The sequence below is a fragment of the Ascaphus truei genome, unplaced genomic scaffold (assembly GCF_040206685.1).
Source record: "Ascaphus truei isolate aAscTru1 unplaced genomic scaffold, aAscTru1.hap1 HAP1_SCAFFOLD_2250, whole genome shotgun sequence".
Lineage (NCBI taxonomy): Eukaryota > Metazoa > Chordata > Amphibia > Anura > Ascaphidae > Ascaphus > Ascaphus truei.
The window spans coordinates 10,537-32,596 of NW_027455166.1; the positions used below are offsets into that span (position 1 = coordinate 10,537).

General features: G+C 47.4%; 1 protein-coding gene across 3 annotated transcripts; it reads right to left on the bottom strand.

The window, feature by feature from the left end:
* Nucleotides 1–13,827: 13,827 nt before the first annotated feature.
* Nucleotides 13,828–21,719, bottom strand: LOC142477678 (zinc finger protein 567-like). Of its 3 annotated transcripts, XM_075582341.1 has the most exons (6): nucleotides 21,515–21,719; nucleotides 20,521–20,715; nucleotides 17,693–17,788; nucleotides 17,400–17,517; nucleotides 16,955–17,068; nucleotides 13,828–14,744 (listed from the first exon to the last, which is right to left on the bottom strand). In XM_075582341.1, exons 1-6 carry the CDS (start codon nucleotides 21,605–21,607, stop codon nucleotides 13,846–13,848), a joined length of 1,515 nt encoding a protein of 504 aa, XP_075438456.1. In that variant the 5' UTR covers nucleotides 21,608–21,719; the 3' UTR covers nucleotides 13,828–13,845. The 3 variants fall into 3 exon arrangements, with proteins under 3 accessions (XP_075438456.1, XP_075438457.1, XP_075438458.1); XM_075582342.1 differs by lacking the exon at nucleotides 17,693–17,788; XM_075582343.1 differs by lacking the exon at nucleotides 16,955–17,068.
* Between the last annotated feature and the right edge of the window lie 341 nt (nucleotides 21,720–22,060).

Consider the following 22,060-nt stretch of genomic DNA (forward strand, 5'->3'; position numbering starts at 1 on the left):
TGCCAGAATCACTCTACTCTTTCCTAAATCTGTCTCCGCGTCTCCCCTGCTGAAATCCCTCTCCTGGCTTCCTATCAAATCCCGCATCTCACATTCCATTCTTCTCCTCACTTTTAAAGCTTTACACTCTTCTGCCTCTCCTTACATCTCAGCCCTAATTTCTCGTTATGCACCATCCAGACTCTTGCGTTCTTCTCAAGGATGTCTTCTTTCTACCCCATTTGTATCTAAAGTCCTTTCCCGCCTTAAACCTTTCTCACTGACTGCCCCACACCTCTGGAATGCCCTTCACCTCAATACCCGACTAGCACCCTCTCTATCCACCTTTAAGACTCACCTTAAGACACACTTGTTTAAAGAAGCATATGAATAGCACTATGGATATTCTGAACATGATACATAAAGCTTGGCCCCCTGCAGACGCACTTACCAGAACTCCCTCCTACTGTCTCTGTACGTTCTCCCTACCTACATATTAGACTGTAAGCTCCTCGGGGCTGGGACTCCTCTTCCTTAATGTTACTTTTATGTCTGAAGCACTTATTCCCATAATCTGTTATTTCTATTATCTGTGTAGCCCTGTTTCCTAGTGAACAAAGACTGCTACCATATGCTGTATAACCTGTAGGCTCACAGGGCCTAAGCCTCCGCCACGGAGAGCCTGGGGCATGTATGACAATATGAATAACCTCATACTTAGTGCAGCGCCTCCACCTGCGATGGCTCCCACCAGAGGGGGAGTGGTTCCTCGCAGGACAATTGTATATCACCTCACACACACACAGCATGTAAAACAAACGAATGACTTTACTATAGCAACACAAGCTTCATATATCAACAGGTGTCCCTCTCTAGAGGAGACACTAACTACTGCGTCTCGCAGGACGCTACCTACACCTCCACCGGGTGATCCCACTCCGTGTCCAGTAACCCTACACAATATGTCCCCCACCCTCAAGTGAGATATGTATGTGTGACTGCGCAGCCACTATGTCCTGTATGATTGGTGATACAGTTGGTGCACTTGTTGATTACCTGCCGGGCACTCCAGTACCCGGGCCTGCCAAGGATTTTCACAAAGGGTCAGATGCGAGGTGTCTCCAGCAATAGGCGTCCGGGGCGATCCCACCCAGACGAACTGCAGCAACAGTAGCAGGGTCTGAGCCCAGACCTCCTGCTAGATACACACTGTCTCTTTAAGCGATCACTGAACGGCACAGTAAGGGAACCGGAACCTGTCTAGGGCCAGTCCCTATCTCTGCTCCACACCACGGGGACTCAGTGCCTAACTGGGCCTGGGGTATAAGGCCTAGGTAGGGGCTGAATGCCTCCCTACACCGGAGCTCCGTCTCCTTCCTCCTCCCGCTAGCTCTGAGCAACGTGCGCGCCCCTCGACCCCTATATCCCCCTTCCTGCCTGCCTTCCTGCCTGCCTTCCTGCCTCCCGATTGGTCCCCGTGCATCACGTGGTCCCGCGGGGCTGCTGGGACTCGTAGTTCCCTATGCTCCACCCTATGAGAGCTACTCCTCCTTCACGGGCTTTGGCTGCTATGCCCGCGCATGCGCAACCTCCTGCTCCACCTCTTCTATGCCTGCGCCAACTCCCAACATGGCGGCGCCCTATCACGCGGAACCTCCGATATACTGGAGCGTTCCCTGCCCTGCTGCAACCCTCCCACCCAACAACAATAAATGCGGGTGAGGGGAGCCTGGCTATATCCTCCCCCCTGTGGATTCCAATGTCCCTGCTTGGACGATACCTTTGAACTGATACAACGTTTATATAATGAAAAATGCATAACATACGACATCCTCCACACTCTAAATAAGATTGTACATCTCACTGAACATCACGATTACTGACTTTACTCGGTTGCGAGCCCACTGCATAGCCTCATAGTGGGGTGCCCCGAACTGATCATAGGTCATCCTCATTGGAGGTTGCCCATTTCTTTGACTTCGCCTTAACTGCTCTTCAGTCACTCCCTCGGGAGAATGGCTATCTTGGTCTTGAGGTTCAGCCTCTTCCCTTGTGGGGATTACAGTCTCTATATGATCATTACACGGTACAAAACATGGACTCTGCGGGTCCAATGTAGAACTTTCCGGAGCCACCCCATTGGGCGTGTACTCCCCGAGCCCTTTACCCGTAGCTCCACCGGGAGATGCTCGCTGTTGAGGGCCCCTTTGAGAGGTTCCCTCTTGGGGGTCTTCATGATGAACTGTGTTGCCGGTCTTAGGACCGTTCTCACCCTGTGTCATTTCACCATCCAATGAGGTTGCAGGCCATTCCACTTCCCCCTCCTCTACTTGTGGGATAGGGAGTAAATGATTTCGGTGCCATACCTTCACCCGACCCTCCGAGTCCTTAATACGATAAACCGGAAGACCAGGCATTTGTGATGCTACCTCATACACTCCTTCTCTCCACCGGTCAGCCAACTTATGTTTCCCAGGTACTCCCAGATTGCGAAGGAGTACTGCATCTCCCGGCTTAATGTCTCTATGTTTGACCTTGTGATCATAACGCCTCTTGTTCCCTGCGTTCAGTTTCTCTGTAGATTTTTCTGCCTGCTGATAGGCCCGTTGCAGGTTCTCTTGTAACCTCTGTACATATTTGAAGTGAGTGGTATTATGAACTCCGTCAGTGGAGACTCTCAGACGTATGTCCACGGGCAGTCGAGCCTCTCTACCAAACATTAGAAAGTATGGAGAAAATCCGTTGGAATCGTGTCTAGTGCAATTGTAAGCGTGCACTAATGTTTCCACATGGCGGCTCCACTCAGCCTTTTTCACTCCCGTCAACGTGCCCAGCATGTCCAGTAATGTGCGATTTAATCGTTCGGGCAATGCATCCCCTTCCGGATGGTAGGGAGTGGTTCGGGACGTAGTAATGTGTAAGATTTTTAGTAGTTCTCTTATCAATTTGCTTTCAAAGTCTCTGCCCTGATCAGAATGTAGTCGTTGAGGGAGCCCATAATGTATGAAGTATTTTTCCCAGAGTACCTTGGCAACCGTGATGGCTTTTTGGTCTTTCGTCGGGAAGGCCTGGGTATATCTCGTGGAATGGTCAGTGATGACCAGCACATTGCTGATGCCCCGGCTATCTGGTTCAATATATAGGAAGTCCATGCATGCTAGGTCCATGGGCCCAGTGCTTTTAAAGTGGCCCATTGGGGCGGCCCTGGTTCGCAGTGTCTTCCGTTGGATGCACCGAACACACCGCCGACAGTGATGCTCTACGGCTTCTCTCATCTTTGGCCAGAAGAACCGATCCCTCACCAATCCAAAAGTCTTGTCGACACCCAGATGGCCATGTTCATCATGTAGAGACCGCAGCACCAGATATTGTAACATTTTAGGTAGTACTAGCTGTCTCCTATTCGGGTGGTTATGGTACTCTTCAACTCGGTATAGTAAATTGTCCCGTATTTCGAATTTATCGGCTTCCCGCATCAGTATGCCTCCCACGTCGTCAGGGGCATGTTTGAGGAGGTCTGGGCGTTTTTTTCTGACAGCATAGCGGATGGCTCCCGCTACCGGGTCTCGTTCCTGATAGCGCACCATATCCTTCCAGGCTATGGTCTTGTCAGGGGTAACGTGCATACCACTGGGGTCCCTATATGCTTCCGGGATGGCTTTAGACGCGCACCCTAGGGTGTCGGTCGCTCTTAATTCGGAGAAGGCCACTTGATCATTGACTATGGTGGCGGTGAAACACAGGGCCCTCACCCCGGGTCCCGGGATTTCTTCCCATTGGTCATCGTCGGGGGTTGTGGCCAGCCCCGGTCGCCTAGACAGGGCGTCTGCCCCAATGTTCAAGGGACCCGGTTTATATTTCAATGTGAAGTTGTAGTTGAAGAGGGCTGCTAGCCAGCGGTGTCCTGCCGCATCGAGTTTAGCTGAAGTCATGATATAGGTGAGTGGATTGTTGTCTGTACGCACCTCGAACGAAACCCCGTAGATATAATCATGAAGTTTGTCCACGATGGCCCATTTCAGGGCAAGGAACTCGAGCTTGTGCACCGGGTAATTTTGCTCACTGGCCGTCAGGCTGCGACTGATGTAGGCCACGGGTCGTAACCCTTCTGGATACTTTTGATGTAACACCGCTCCTAATCCGCCTAGGCTAGCATCCACATGTAATATATACGGTTGTTCTAGGTCGGCATAGGCCAATACTGGGGCCACTGTCAAACTCTGCTTCAAGTCCACAAAGGCTTGCTCGCACTCTGCAGTCCATTTGTCCCCTAAGGGTTGTCGGGCAGGGGTGGCCTTCCGGCCTGTGTCTTCGGGATATATTTTGAGGAGGCAGTTGAGGGCTTTGGCCCGACGGGAATATCCCTCCACAAACCTGCGGTAGTACCCGCAGAACCCCAAGAACGAGCGCAACTCCACCACATTGTCTGGTCGGGGCCAGTTTACGATGGCTTCTATTTTAGCGGGATCAGTGGCAATCCCTTCCGCGGACACTATGTGTCCCACGTAGGTCACAGACGTCCTACATAATCGGCATTTATCCAGAGAGAGCTTGAGTCCCTCTCGAGCTAATCGGTCAAGCATCTTCAGGAGCCGGGTTTCGTGTTCCTCTAGTGTTCACCCGAAGACGATGATGTCGTCCAAATACACTAGGCATTCTCGGCGGTTCAAGTCACCTAAGGTCTTCTCCATTAGCCGTTGGAAGGTGGCGGGGGCCCCACATATACCTTGGGGCATGTGAGTGAATTGATAGAACCCCAGTGGACAAATTAACGCCTTTTTCTCTTGATCCTCTGGGCTCATGGGTACCTGGTAGTAGCCAGACCGGAGATCCAACACACTGAACCATTTACTTCCATGGAGGGCGTTCAGGATTTCCTCTATGCGGGAAGATTATACTGGTCCGGCACCGTCTGATTGTTCAGCGTCCTGTAATCCAGACATAGCCTCACTGTCCCATTCTTCTTTCTCACTACCACTATGGGTGAGGCGTAAGGGCTTCGTGACTCTGTGACGATCCCGGCTTCTTCCATCTCTTGGAGGACAATCCGTACATCATCTACGTCTCTAGGAGCGAGCCGGCGGGAACATTCCCTAAACGGCTTCGTATCACTCATCCGAATAGTGTGTTGGGCACTGCGGCTGCACCCCACATCCTTCTCTCCGGTAGAGAATACATCTCGCCTCTCTTCCAATTGAACTCGCAGTCTCTCCTTCCAGTCCTCTGATAACCCAGACGAGCCGAAGTCGAAGTCCAGCTTCGCCCCGGGGCGTTCCACTCGGGTAGCATTGACTTGCACCGCTTCATCCACTGAGCTGACGGGATAAATTCTACCTATTCTCTGTCCCGCATCGATGGCCATGGGCAATGGGGATAGATTCTGGACCATCACATAGATACGGTGAGGGATGGCGGCTGGCCAATCCTGGAATTCAGGTACGAGCCGGTATCCTCTGCTGACGTCTTCTTCTGGCGTGCTTTCTAGGGAAAAGAGCTGCTCCGTGTCTACCTGTTCAGCGTATGCGCACCAAGAGGGCATCCTCTGTATTTCCCCGGGCGAGATTCTGGTCAGAACCGCTTGGCCGCAGAACAACAGCCCATAGTCCTCCGAGGCTGAAGGAGGGGGATCCGGATTCGTCTGGACAAGCTGCAGCTGGAGACTGGACATGGGCAACTCATTGGTTTCTTGCAGATAGGCCCTGATAACTGCTTGTACAATGTCCGCATTAGTGCCCAGAATGATCAGGTACTTAGGTAGGTCTTTGGGTTCCGGACACCAGAGCGTCTACATTCATGGGGTGAGACTTCCCGGTGTTGAGCTGCTGAATTTCCAGAGACACCGTCACTATGCCGTCGATGGGGTAGTCTTCATTGCTTAGCCCTCTTACTTTGATATGCTCGGCCGACTTCAATGGCCGCTTCTGGAGGTGTTGATCATAGAACTCTCGATATATGATGGTCACTTGAGTTCCCTTGTCCAATAGGGCAGAGGAATAGATGCTGTATACTAGCACCCATATAAGGGCTACCGGCCCCACGCGGTTATTCTCGTCCTTGGGACCGTCGCCACTTTGGTTGGGGACAGGGTCTTCTCCGCTGGCCGCGTAGACACCACATACCATAGCGTCAGGCGTGAACTTCTTGGGCGAGGGGCTCCGGTCACGGGACTCCCCCATCCAGCAATCATAGGAGATATGCCCCTTCTTCCCGCACTTGTAGCATTACAGATCCCTCGGCGGAGTGCGGCGATTGTACGGAGGCGAGGTTCGTCCGGTGTATTTCGGTCGCTCGGGGCTGGGTTTATCCGGGGGGTCTTCCTTTTTCTCATTACCCCCTTTGTTTTTGGAGCTGATGGTTACTTTAATTTTCTGGGAAGAATGAAGCATTAGATGCGCCTCATGCTCTTTGACTTGCTGTAACAGTTTGGTGAACGAGGGGGGCTCCCTCGAGTGAGATTATCGTGGATCATGTTCGCAATAGGGTGGTTAGGACTGGATCCCCGCAGGTACTGTATTGCTTGCGGAGGAATTCGTCCATCTGCGAGGCTGTTGCATACTTATGGTGGAGCAAGGGTCCTAACGCAATTTGCACTCTGTGGATGTAGGCGGATAAGTCTTCTCCATCTTTTTGGTTGATGGCATAGTATTTGGCCCACAGGGCCCCATCATCCTCGGTCACGCCGTAGGCGTCGGTTAAGAATTCGACCATCATCCGAGAGGTCAGATCAGAATGCTGCTCTCGGTGAATACTGATCAGAGTGGACGCTGGGGGCCTCAAGCACTCCATGAGGCGTTGACGTTTCACGGCGTCTGTACAGGACCACTCTTCAATCACACCCCGGGTGTGCTCCTTCCAGGGGTTTATCCCATCTTCTGGAAATGGAAGGGCTCCGGCGCAACTGCGCATGACAGACTCCAAACAACTCCCGGATGAATTCAACAAAACTTTAATTGCACATAACACACTAGGGCTACACCACGATCTCCCCCTCTACACGTTTCACCCTCTAGAATAGGGCTTCGTCTCGGAGTGGAGTGAAACATGTAGAGGGAAGCCCTATTCTAGAGGGTGAAATGTGTAGAGGGGGAGATCGTGGTGTAGCCCTAGTGTGTTATGTGCGATTAAAGTTTTGTTGAATTCATCCGGGAGTTGTTTGGAGTCTGTCATGCGTAGTTGCGCCGGAGCCCTTCCATTTCCTGAACACTTACAGAAGGCTGCACGCTGGAGCTGTAGAGCAGAGGAGAGCAGGACCCAGACCGGAGTTGAGACATAGGTAAGGGTTATTTCATCCCCCCTACTCCGGTCATCTTAGTGGCCACGCTCAGCTCCCTCTTTCCCAGCCCCACATGACTACTTTGACACCATAGGTGCCACTACTGACTACCGAAGCGCAGGACAGTTTTTCTTTGGGTCTATCCCATCTTCCCCCGTCGGGACGGGTAGGGTCCAGGAGAAGGCCTTCAATTTCCGGTAATTCTGAAAATGCGTGGCCAGAGTGAGGGCTTCTACTAACGGAGGTAAACTGGGTGGGGCGGTTAGCTGGCCTACCTTGTCATTGAGTTTCTGCAACATCTCATTACACAACCCAGCCTCTTCTGATACGCTAGACCCTTGATAGCTAAATCCTGACCGACAGCTGCCTGCTTCACTAGCTGGGTAGGGAGCGGAGGTGAGGGTAGGGCAGTCGTCGCCCAGTCCCTCCAAGGGGGGGTCTTGAAGTGGGTAGACAAAGGGGCTTCCGCCGGGTGGGGAGTTGGGAAGCTGCAGGTATTGAGGGACAGCGGGCTCGAGAACCACCAGATCTCGGCGACAATCCACCAGCAAGGTGTTCCACTTAGCGTCTTGGTCTATGAGGACGTCTACCAGGCAGGCTTTGGCAAAACCAGGTAGTTGTCATAGGGCCGTTTGCAATGTCTCTAATGGTAAGGCCATAGGTACTTGGGTCACGGCCACCACGCGACGGGCGGGTGTTTGCATTTGCCGCGCCCAATCGCGCACTCTCTGACGCGAGAGGAGGGCCATGGTGGCCGGGTGGCAGTGTGTGTATAGTCGGGGGGGCACCCCAGGTCTAAGATCTCAGCAGCGCCTCCAAATGTAGCCCTGTTTCCTAGTGAACACAGACCGCTACCATATGCTGTATAACCTGTAGGCTCACAGGGCCTAAGCCTCCGCCACGGAGAGCCTGGGGCACGTATGACATTATGAATAACCTCATACTTAGTGCAGCGCCTCCACCTGCGATAGCTCCCACCAGAGGGGGAGTGGTTCCTCGCAGGACAATTGTATATCATCTCACACACACACAGCATGTAAAACAAACGAATGTATTACTATAGCAACACAAGCTTCATATATCAACAGGTGTCCCTCCCTAGAGGAGACACTAACTACTGCGTCTCGCAGGACGCTACCTACACCTCCACTGGGTGATCCCACCCCATGTCCAGTAACCCCACACAATATGTCCCCCACCCTCAAGTGAGATATGTATGTGTGACTGCGCAGCCACTATGTCCTGTATGAATGGTGATACAGTTGGTGCACTTGTTGATTACCTGCCGGGCACTCCAGTACCCGGGCCTGCCAAGGATCTTCACAAAGGGTCAGATGCGAGGTGTCTCCAGCAATAGGCATCCAGGGCGATCCCACCCAGACGAACTGCAGCAACAGTAGCAGGGTCTGAGCCCAGACCTCCTGCTAGATACACACTGTCTCTTTAAGCGATCACTGAACGGCACAGTAAGGGAACCGGAACCTGTCTAGGGCCAGTCCCTATCTCTGCTCCACACTACGGGGACTCAGGGCCTAACTGGGCCGGGGGTATAAGGCCTAGGTAGGGGCTGAATGCCTCCCTACACCGGAGCTCCGTCTCCTTCCTCCTCCCGCTAGCTCTGAGCAACGTGCGCGCCCCTCGACCCCTATATCCCCCTTCCTTCCTGCCTTCCTGCCTCCCGATTGGTCCCCGGGCGTCACGTGGTCCCGCGGAGCTGCTGGGACTCGTAGTTCCCTATGCTCCACCCTATGAGAGCTACTCCTCCTTCGCGGGCTTTGGCTGCTATGCCCGCGCATGCGCAACCTCCTGCTCCACCTCTTCTACGCCTGCGCCAACTCCCAACATGGCGGCGCCCTATCACGCGGAACTTCCGATATAAGGGAGCGTTCCCTGCCCTGCTGCAACCCTCTCACCCGACAACAATAAATGCGGGCGAAGGGAGCCCGGCTACATCTGTTATTTATTTGATTACCACATGTATTACTACTGTGAAGCGCTATGTACAGTGCTTGACAAATCACCCAAAAATCTACTCGCCGAACCAAAAAATCTACTTGCCACCTAGTCCCGCCCCCAACCCCAGTCCCGCCCCCAACCCCGCTTTAAAATAAATATATAAATAAAATTAATTTAATAAATTCCTAGTAAGAACATTCGTTATTGACATAAATGTATTTATTGTATTACATTATACTACAATTAGTCCTTGTTACGTGTGTGTGTGTGTGTGTGTGTGTGTGTGTGTGTGTGTGTGTGTGTGTGTGTGTGTGTGTGTGTGTGTGTGTGTGTGTGTGTGTGTGTGTGTGTGTGTGTGTGTGTCGGATCTAGAAATAAAAGCCAGGTGTGAATGACTTGTTTCCTGAACCCCTTAACCAGTGTCTGGACGTCCCCGCTTCACAATATCTGAAGCAGCAATCCCGCCTGGGATCTTACCTGATCCGCAGTCCCTCATTGTCCAGGTACCTCATTCCCGCAATGTTATACATTGGAGGGGGGGTGTTCCCTACCTGTCTTCTGGGTTAGGGGGGATTCCGATGTCTCCCGTGTGAAGCTTGAGTCAGATCTGGAAGAAAGCAGTATATGTTATTTTGGTGTAGTATAGGGCTGTTAAGATATACAGGTTAAATAAGATATCCAGATCCAGAGTGTGAGACAGACAGAGTGTGGGTGAGAGACACAGAGAGAGACACACAGAGAGAGGGTGAGAGAGAGTCAAAGAGAGAGAGTCAGATAGAGAGAGAGAGAGTCAGAGAGAGAGAGTCAGGTATATAGAAAGAGAGAGAGAGTCAGAGACGGTCAGAGAGAGAGGGTTAGTCAGAGAGAGAGAGAGAGGGTGTCAGAGACAGAGAGAGGGTCAGAGACAGAGAGAGAGGGTCAGAGACAGAGAGAGAGGGTGATTGGGTGGGGTGATGGGGTGACGGGGTGATTGGGTGGGGTGACGGGGCGATTGGGTGGGGTGACGGGGCGATTGGGTGGGGTGACGGGTTACTGACGGGGGTGGGTGACTGCCGAGGTGACGTGATTGGGTGATTGGGTGACACTTCTGGTATCCTACACCTACACACACACACACGCACGCACACTCTCTCTCATACATACACACACACTCCCATGCACACTCTCTCTCTCTCTCACACACACACCCAGCATGTCACACACACACCCAGCATGTCACACACACACACCCAGCATGTCTCACATACCCAGCATGTCTCACACACACACACAGCATGTCACACACACACACACACCCAGCATGTCACACACACACACCCAGGATGTCACACACGCACCCAGCATGTCACACACACGCAGCATGTCTCACATACCCAGCATGTCTCACACACACACACACACACAGCATGTCACACACACACACACACCCAGCATGTCACACACACACACCCAGGATGTCACACACGCACCCAGCATGTCACACACACACCCAGCATGTCACACACGCACCCAGCATGTCACACACGCACCCAGAATGTCACACACACCATGTCACACACAGACCCAGCATAGCACACACACAAATACAGACACAGCATCTGTTGGACACAAGGGGGGGAGGAGGGCTGGGCTGTGGAGATGGTAATGCATGAGGCAGAGGGAGTACTTACTTCCTCTATAAACAGCCCTGGAAAGGATTGAGGACGTCACTGCTCCTGCTCATATAGAGCAAACCAGCCAGCGCAGGCGCTCCACACACAGACCCAGCATGTCAAACACACACACACACACACACACACAGACCCAGCATGTCACACACACACACCCCCCCACCATGTCACACAGACCCAGCATAGCACACACACCCAGCATGTCACACACACACTCAGACACACACACACACACACACAGCATGTCACACAGACCCAGCATAGCACACACACACAGACACAGCATCCATTGGACACAAGGGGGGGAGGGGAGGGGCGGGCTGTGGAGATGGTAATGCATGAGGCAGGGGGAGTACTTACTTCCTCATATAAACAGCCCTGGAAACGATGGTGGACGTCACTGCTCCTGCTCATATAGAGCAACCTTCTCCCCCCCCCGCCAAATAAAAAAAAGGTCTTGGCAGCGGGCCAACTCGTGTCAGGCCAATCCGAGAAGGGGATTTTTTTTTTCTCGACTTGAGCAGGGGAAAATTGAAGGAGAACCGCATGCGTTGCAGGGGCGGCCATTACAGGTCGCCACCGGGCCAAATCCAATCGCTCCTGGCGAGTGGGCGACCGGATTTGTCGAGCACTGGCTATGTACATTAATGGCGCTATATAAATAAAGACATACATACATTGCGTCATACACAGCGGTGGAGAGCTCCCTGATTGGCCTTCCATATTCAGGAGGGTCATTGGTTTATGGTTGTTAGGCAGCCTTATTGGCTAAATAGTGTTTAGCCTGACGACAGGGGAAGTACTTCAGGCGCAGGTGAATGACGCTACCCAGAAATCCTCTGAAGAAGTCGCTGTTAGCGATGAAGCGCGTGGGGAAGCACGTGATACCAGGCACTGCGTCATCACCTTGCGACACGATCGTGGCCGGATCCTGCCGCGTGTTATTCTCTGGCTGGTAGCAGTGCAGTGATCCAGCAACATCGGGACGCTTCCTACCTTGCGACGGACGATTCGGAGCAGGAGGAGCTTGGACGCAATCCTTGGACAGTCCTCCTACATCGTTGGCGGTGATGTAACTCAATAATGCTTGCTTTAATTGATTTCTCGTGAGTGCGCTTGATCCCTCTGTTTATTATTTCCCCTTCCCCAATAGATCTTTATTGCGCTATGGGGTTGCGCTCTCTCTCTCATTTTCTTTTTAGGTACTTATAGGATTTTTAGGTACTTATAGGATTTGGTTGATCCTTCGGAGAGCAGCATCCTATCCCCACAGCAGAAATCGAACTTTATATTCTATCTTTTTGGAAGGAATATTTGGGACTGGTCATTTATGTTATGTATTGTTTGTGTCTTGTATGTCCTGCCCTGTGATGTGTTATTGTGCCTGCTTCTGTTATTAACCCCTTGTGTGCAGCATATTCAACAATTATCCGGGTTTCTATATATAGTTTTTATATTTGCTGTATGAGCTTATTCTTGAGGATTAGCGCTACTGTATTTGTTCTTTATATATATATATATATATATACTATACATTTGTTTTTATACATCCTCTTTTTTAGTATGTGTACATATTAGCACATGGCATTTGATTGTTCAACTTGCCTTTGAATGTATTTTTTACAATATTATATATTCTCCTTGCCCCTTTTAGGCTTACGCTTACAGTGTCGGCGACGGCAACGCGATGGTCGCTAGAAAATCAAATAGAGATGACTTCCAGCGATCGCGACCAATTACTATAAGCGCACGCGACGGCGGCAATGCATTTGTTTTGCCGCGACGTCCCGTCGCCGGAACTATAAGCCCAGCCTTTTTTGTTTTTTGTGTTCACATTTATTTGTGAGTTGTTTATGTTTGTCACTACTCACTATCACCATTATCCCTAAAGACCTACTCTGAAGGGTTAACTTCAAGTGTGCTATTGATCTAGCATAATTACATGGGAGTATACAAAGGAAGTGTAGTGCTTCCATATTTCCACCCCTGATGAAGTTGGAACCCTGCCGACGAAACGCGTAGGGTGTTTGGACATTCCATAGCGTCATTGCACTACTGTTACTGGGGGAACCAGGGAGCCTAGGAACTTTCAACCATGCACTCCATTCTGGAGGAAGAGCTTTGTGGGCCAACCACCGGAAACAGATATGCGTCATCAGCCCAGCTACAAAAGGGCTGTTCCCGACACTGGCCTCACCTGATACCTTAGGAATGATCCTACTCTGTTCTATGCTTATGTACCCGCTACACTTGTGAGTAGTTGGATTACTTTGGTGCCAATAAATAGTTTTTACCTTACGGAATCACGCTATGGAGCTTGCGCTCTCCTTTCTTTGATATATATATATAAAATGAACTTTGTATTAAGATGAAAGATTCGGTTTTCAGGAATTAATAAAATGTTACATTTTTTTTATTAGATTATACAAGAGCTTCCCACATCAATAGGGCCAGTGTGTTTATTAATAACATACATAAAACATTAATTCTGTTCTTGGTTACGGACATCAAACTCTTTAAACCATATATAACTGTACAGACCAAAATACAAATGATTATACAGAGACAGGTGTTATGTTCATCTTACTGTGTAAAACTAATCTAGAAAAAACATTTTGGTTTGTTGCTAAACTGTGTCTGAAAAGCACTTATTTCCTACATTTCCAGTTACCGGGTAAATAAAAAAAAAAAAGAAGTGGTTCTGTGGGTCTGCAAATAAATACTGCACGTATTGGTACTGCGGGTCTGTGAATTTTTTGGGAAAACCATATTTTGATTACAACCACTCTACTCCCTGAAAAAATATTATACATTGATTTAAAAATCTTTGTGAGATCATAAAATTAATCTTAAATTTGACTATGTGGCATTCGTATGCTATTCATTACTCCATCAATATCTCACGCACGTGCATTGGTTGTGTAATATACTGTGGTGAGGTTTTAAAAAAAAAAAAAAAAAAAAGTTTCACAATGAATCACTAATAGCTTTCCATTCACAGTGAGTTGTCTGGTGCTTAGCAAGCTGATAGCTCTGGGCAAACCGTTCCCCACAGTTTGAGCAAGAGAACGGTTTCTCTCCTGTGTGGATTCTCTGATGTTTAGCATGACCAGAGTAATCAGAAAAGCGTTTGCCGCAAACAGTGCACGCAAATGGTTTCTCCCCTGTGTGAGTTCTCTTATGCGTTATAAGTGATGACGCCCAAGAAAAGCGCCTCCCACATACAGGGCAAGCATAAGGTTTCTCTCCCGTGTGAATTCTCTGATGTCTAGAGAGATGCGAGTTACAAGAAAAATACTTCCCGCATTCAGAGCATACAGACAACTTTCCCGTTGCACCGCTGGAAAAATCCACCAACGACTTCTTTCTGTGAATTCTTTCTTGCTTCACAAAAGGCTTACTTCTTTTTGAGTAAGCAAATGACTTGTCTCCTATGCGAGTTCCCGGATGTATAACAAAAAATGAGTTTGGAGTAGAGATTTCTTCTCTGTGGTTTTTAAGATGAGACGCGTACATGGATTTGTGATTAAAACTCTTCCCACATTCACTGCAGTTATAGGTCTTTACAGGGATGTTTTTGCAAATTCTCACTACCTTCGTCTTCCCGTTGATGCTCTTCTCCTCATCTTCAGTAGACATCTCTTCTGTTGCTTTACATTTTCTCAAAGCATATTCCGGGGGGGTTGTGATACTTCCTGCTCCAGCCAAGTTTCTCGCTCCATTTCTATTCTCCTTCTTTAATTTCAATGGGCTGCTGCACTGGTCTCCTGGATGATCCTGCAGGATATCTTTTTCTTTCTTTATACTATCTTGTGGCAAAAGAGAGTTGTGGGATCTTTCGGGTGTATTTTTGCTATTGGATGCGTCTGTAGGAAATTAATACACTGTAATTAAATAATAATAATAATAATAACCAACGTATATATGAAATAGTAATCATAATAACTAAAGTATATAATAATAATATTAATAACTAACATATATAATAATAACTAGTAAGTATATATAGCTAAAATATACACAGTAAATGCATTTTTAACATTTAGGAGCCTATATTCTAAAAAAATGCATTTTTTGGTGAGTCGACATTTTTGTGCTAAAAAATAGCGCAAACCTTCAACAAATGGTGCGTCATCATGTGAAGCATAAATTCGTGGATCGAAATGAGGTAGGATTAGGGTGACCAGACGTCCTGGGTTATTTATTTATTATTATTTATTTTAAAAATATATTTTACAAGGAAGTAATACAGTGAGAGTTACCTCTCGTTTTCAAGTATGTCCTGGGCATAGCGTTATGATGACAAATAATGCATGGTTACAAATACAGTTACATAAATGAGCAGGGTATACATTATATACAAGACATTGCATGCACAGTTAGAGATAATATATATTATAGGCGTATGAAACAGTTACAGACCAGATTAAAATGTGAGACAGCCTTAGTTTTGAAAGAACGTAGACTGGTGGCGGCTGTGAGAGTCTCCGGTAGATTGTTCCAGTTTTGGGGTACACAGTAAGAGAAGGAGGAACGTCCGGATACTTTGCTGAGCCTTGGGACCATGAACAGTCTTTTGGAGTCAGATCTCAGATGATAAGTGCTGCGTGTGGTAGGGGTGAGGAGCTTGTTCAGATAGACGGGTAGCTTGCCCAGAAAGTATTTGAAGGCAAGACAGGAGAGATGAACTGTGCGCCTAGACTCTAGTGATGACCAATCTAGTTCTTTGAGCATTTCGCAGTGATGTGTGTTGTAGTTGCATTGGAGAACAAAACGGCATATTGAATTGTAGAGGGCATCAAGTTTGCTAAGGTGGATTTGGGGTGCCGAGCCATACTATGTCCCCATAGTCGATAATTGGTATTGGCATTTACTGTGCGATACGCTTTCTGACCAGCAGACTTAGGGAGGATTTGTTCCTGTAAAGTACACCCAGTTTGGCATAGGTTTTTGATGTCAGGGTATCAATGTGAATCCCAAATGTTAAATGGTAGTCAAACCATCTGCCCAAGTATTTAAAACTATTAACAGGGGCTAGGATGGTATTAGCGTTGGTTCTGATTAGCCAGGACAGTGCCGTTTTTTGCTCTCTGTCCCGAGATTTGACTAAATGTCCCAGTTTTCTATCTAAATGCGCCGATCAATCGCGCATGCGTGGCGATAGGGTGATCATATTCGACCAGCAAGCACCTAAGTATGATGCATAAAAAAATGGCGAGTGGGGGTGGAGGGGATGTGGTATGTTACATAGTTACATAGTAGTTACATAGTTACATAGTTGATGAGGTTGAAAAAAGACGTACGCTCATCAAGTTCAACCTATGCTAAATTTAGACGACAGATACTTTATCCTATATCTATATTATTATATTATACTTATTGATCCAGAGGAAGGCAAACAAAAAACCCCAGAGACATATCATCCAATGATATCTCATAAGGGGAAAAAATAAATTCCTTCCTGACTCCAAGAATTGGCAATCGGATTACTCCCTGGATCAACATCCTTCCCATGTTTACGTATTTGGTATATCCCTGTATACCTTTCCTTTCTACAAAGATGTCCAATATTAATATAGGATTTAAAATATATTGCTTCTTTAAGGAGCACATTGCGAAACATAAGGTTAGTACAAACGCACGAATAAGCGCAATTACATTCGAGATTGTTGAGCAGCAAATTTACGCCAACAATGCTACTTGAGACGCTTAGTACATAGAACTCTTAGGGGGTTATTATTTATTCATCAGCAGTTTAGGCTATTTTCAACAGAAAATCACTATAGAGAGCACCCATTACATAGTGACTATGTCACCCTCAAAGGGTCTGTTTTTTTTTTTTCGGGGTTCGATTGCGTTACCATGGAGCGTCGGACGCCATCTGCCCAGGTGCAGAAACGGAGGAGTCCTTCTCCTCTTCCGTTAACCCAGAAAATGGGCACCGAGGTCACGTGACCGTACTGTGGCGGATGGGCCGTGCACCACTCATAGGGTTAATAGTCCCAAGGGAGCCGATTCAACATTCGATGGCACCTTTAAATCAAAATGATTTGAAGAGACTGTGAAAATTACTTACCGGCACATATTTCTACATGCATATCCTTCTCTTCAATGTCCCCTGGACCGCTTACACAAGGCTCTTCTCCTCTCTCGATGTTTGAAACACTCTCTGGATTCACACCGTGACAGCCTGTTTATTCCAGTACAGAAGGGTATGAGTTTGGATGACATGCGCTCCATACTTTCAAAGATGTCTTCAAACGTGTATATTTGTCTTTGATTATTTCTCTATTCAATTTCATTTCCCAGGTTCACAATCTGGGTGGCACCAACACATTTGCAGAGAAGAGTTGTAACATGTTAATATTATTATTCAACAAAATATTTCTAACATGGGTTTGTTATATCAAGATGTCACTCTAGAATTGAGTCTCAGCTTGTCCTTTACGTAACCTGGAATCGTGCCCAGACACTAGAATACGATGGCACCTCGATCGGAATTAGAAAAGATCTTCTCTTACCAAGAGAGGTCTGGTGGCCCTCCATCATGACGTCCTTGTAGAGCTCCTTGTGTCCTTCTAAATACTCCCACTCCTCCATGGAGAAATAGACGGCAACATCATCACACTGTATAGGTACCTGTAATACAAGGAATGCCCCTGTAAGAGACAGGTGCAGAGGTACAACCAGGGAGACATATTTGGGGAAAATAAACCATAGCTTTTCTTCAACCCATAGCCTTAAGCAATAGAGATTTAAGAAAGCAACCAAATAAACAAACAAACACCCTATCCCTTTGTAAGGGTTAACTCACTTTTCCAGTCCCTATCTGCAGGGGGCTCTTTATGTCAGTCTCTGGGTTGTGTCCGTTGGGAGCCACCCTCTGCCGGGTTCCAGGGTCCGCTGTGCCCTGGAATAGAGATCTGGTTCATAGGGATCTTGCTGGCAGCACAGTCCTATGCTCAAGACCACTTGTTCCTGGGAATCTCTTCTGACAGCACAGTCCCTCTGTGCTCAAGAGATCTCCTGCAGTTGAAGCAGGAGGCTTTTCTACCTGTATGATGAGCCAGGTGGAGACTGGTTAATTGTCTGTGGCTGCAATTAACCAGCTCCATGCTGGATTCTTCAGACCAATATAGGCTTTCTATTGAAGCCCTTTTAGATTGAAGTTCTGCCCTGGCACAGCCCCTATCAGTATCAAGGCATGGTATTTGGTTTTATGGGACTACTTTGCTTATGGGAACCCAAGAGAGCAAGGTTAATAACCCTGAGTACATTCAGCAGAATGTGTACAGGCTTAAACTCATATTTGGCATTTGGTGTGGAATTCATTGAGGCTTCCCATTACACCCTTAACAGAAGGATACAGAGACGTTTACAGGTGTATGTATATACACACATGCCGACGGTAACAAAAACGGGTCTTGTCCTCAAAACCAAGTAGGTGGCTACCCAGAGACACACGGGCACAGAAAGGCAGACACACGGACATCCACACACATTAAGGAAATATTAATGAAAGGTTCTTCTGCACAACATTACCTATTTTGAAAGTGATCTCCATGTCATGTTCTTTGATCCACTTTTACTTCTTAACCATTGTGAACTATAAGCTTCTGCCTACCGTATCACGCTGCTTTTCAGCACAGCCTTATAGCCTGTTCATTTATGTAACTGTATTTGTAACCACGTATTTGTCATTTTAACTCTACCCAGGACATACTTGAAAACGAGAGGTAACTCTCAATGTATTACTTCCTGGTAAAACATTTTTATAAATAAATAAAAAATTGTAACTTACTGCTAAAACGCGAATGCCTGCCCTTATCCTCTCCCGTCTGGATTACTGTAACATGCTACTAACAGGCCTCCCTGCCTCACAACTTTCTCCTTTGCAACCTATCCAGAGGTCAGCTGCTAGAATAATTTCACTTTCTCCCAAAACAGGTAACTGCTCATCTCCTTAAATCCCTCTCCTGGCTTCCCGTCAAATTTTGGATCACCTACAAAGTTCTCCTCCTTTCAAGGCTCTCCACTCATCTGCTAGCCCCTACATATCAGCTTGTTCTCTCGCCATGCCCCTGTTTGGCTCCTGTGCTCTACCCATAACCGTCTCTTCTCCGCCCCTTTCACCTCTACTGCTCTCTCACCTTAAACCCTTTCCCCCCCACTGCCCCTTACCCGTGGAACTCCCTCACACTCAGTATACGATTAAGCACCTTATCGCCCCACCTTTAAGTCAAACCTTAAAACCCACCTCTTAGATGAGCTTGGACTCATGGCTACTGTCTCACACTCACAGTCACTCCTACCAATGACTGCCATCTACTGCGCTCATTCCCTCACCTGCTGTCTCTGCAAGTCTCCCATCATACCCCTTAGATTGTAAGCTCTCCGGGGCAGGGATTTCCTTTCCTATTGCCTGATCTAATTTGTTGCACTTATTGTCGTATTGTACTGTAATGTCTCTAAGGTAAAGCGCCAAGTACAGCTGTGGGCGCTATATAAATAAAGATATACATGCTACATACATACATACATACATACATACAGCTTGGGTTAAAGAAGAGCAGAGCCAATAAACCTTCTCACCGACAGCTGTTTCGACCGTTTGGGTCTCATCAGTGTGGGGATGGTTATGCTGGCTCTGCAATGTGAAGCTGGGATAGGTTTCACCCGCACCTTAAATAAGTTAGGGTGGGTAAAAAGTGAGAAAAAAAAACCTCCAATTGTACAGTTACAGCAAAAGGTGACACTGTGTGCTCATTTGCATGTCATTTCCCAGAATCCCTGGCTGCAGTGGAAGCACTGTATGCCGAGATAATGGTGAAAAGCAACAGACCTGTCTGAGACATGCGAACATTATATTTATATTTGCTGTAAAGTGTATACTGTATGGTGCAAGGTTTTTGTCACTTTTCGACATACACTGGCGACACACTTTATTCGAGCTCGGCTAGTCCCACGAATTCGGGTATACTCGGGTGTATTGAGGTTTGTGACTGTTTTCTGCCCGAGTGCATTGAGTTATTTTCCGGCAGGGATTGAAGCATTTTATTCCCGCTGGCTGCAATACTGCACAGTACATATATATATACTGCATTACAATTCATGAATTTATGCCATCTGGTAGACACGCGAAGCATTGCAGCCTATTAAATCCTAATCATTATCATTTAACAGATCAGCCGCCCATCAGCCAGGCATGAACCCAGGCTGGGAAGGCAAACGGAACGGGGCTTGTCAGAGGTGAGGAGCGGCGCATTCCAGGTATCTGCCAGGTACATACCGGGTATTTGCTCGAATAAAGTGTGTCGGTGCAGTAGGAGAATACACACAGCTAGGAGGAGTTATTCATATCCAGTAATCGATATGTAATTGTAGGAAGTTCAATAACATAAATATCCCTTCTATGATTATTGTGCTATAAGAAGACAGCAGCAGAGGGTAGCGTTACGAGACTCGATGAGCTGGGTGTTGCCCAACATTCCAAGTCTTCTCCTCCAACATTTGCTTCAATTACACCGCGCCCCCAATATCTACATTTCCCAGAACAATCCTACCCAACCACAGGCTTACAGATACACCTTCCATCTAGGGCTTAAAGACTAAATAAAGTTGGAAGTATGGGCTATTATCCACCTCTCCAGTCAACAAATGATTGTCCTTGATGGAGTGTTCCACGGTCTTCTCTGTCACCATCTTCTTCTCATCATTTCTGTGATGTATCGGTGAGTCAGTTGGATGCTCCATGATGGAGGTCTGAGTCTTCAAGAAGTTTTCTGGCCCACAAGGACCGCGGCTGTAGGAGTCATGCTTCTTCACCACTATATATTCCTACAAAATGATAAGGGATAGGATGATATGTCAAAGCTGGAGTAAGAGGAACAAAGACTTTGTGTCACGTGTCTCTTTTGGAAGAAGATCTAACTCTCCCTAAGAGTTCCATATCTTTAGTGACTTCCCCAACAATGCTTTCTATATGGTCACTGATTCCACTGCACCCAAAAGTAATCACTTTCCTCTGCCCAAAGATTAATTCTAATACAATCCTTTTCCTATCCCCAAGAACATCCTTCTGACACCATGCATCTAATTGCTGTTCTTCCACCAAATCATGTTCCTTAATGACCTGTGCTCAATCATCTTGCCTGCTCCCAGGCTCTTCCTATATCTAATTAGATCTGCCCATTGATGTTATATATGGGATAATGTAAGGTGGATGTTAAAGTGACTTGATTAGGACATCCTCACCACAAACCTTTCTTGATGATCCTGGTGGTGATCCATGAAACAGGATAAACTTGATACCTGATCTTGTATTCGATTGGATACTTTAAACCTTTCCGATACTGATTTTCCAGTCTGGGAAGTATGAGTAATTCTATCTTGCATGGATTACCTCTGTCCTCATAACATTTTATCATCTCAGAAATAATCTGGGGGAGGGGTGGGGGGGGGGGGGGGACATGCTGACTCAATAAGTGCTTCACGTATGATGAATATACTCATCAATCAAGAATGGACAACTATTGTCCTTTGATGTTGCATCTCAAAGTACCTCACATAGTAATGAGCCTGCTATAGGGAAGAAGGTAAGAGTGGTGCCATTAGGACCTTATCCAGCAACTCTCACCTCTCCAGTCATCAAGAAGATGATCTGCAGGGCGTGATTCAAGATCTTCTCAGTCATCCGCTTTTTGTCCGTGTTCATCATCAGTGAGTTCATTATATGCTCCGAAAACGGGCGCTAGTCCTTGTGGAAGTATTCGACCTTGGAGGTGTCCTCTGCAGTTAGTGATAAGCACTGTATGTAATATGGACCTTATACTTATCCTGTAATATCATTATATGGAGAAGAGGGAGAGAGAGAAATCCGGTTGACACAAAATAAGAGGGATAGATGTAAATTGACAAAAAAAAATCCTCTAGCAGTTCGCCTTAGTTCCATGTGTGGTAAAATAAATAGTTAGAAAGTATTATATGATCAGAAGAGTTTATTTTCCCATAGAACATCTGATAACCCGACGTTTGGTTACTCCTGAAGAAGGTCTCCGAGGACCGAAACGTTGGATTATATCATGTGTTCCATGAGAAAAATAAACGCTTCTTATCGGCAATTTTGTGTGTCCAGCACCAATACCACGACTGCTCCGGTGATCATATAATACTTTCTATATTA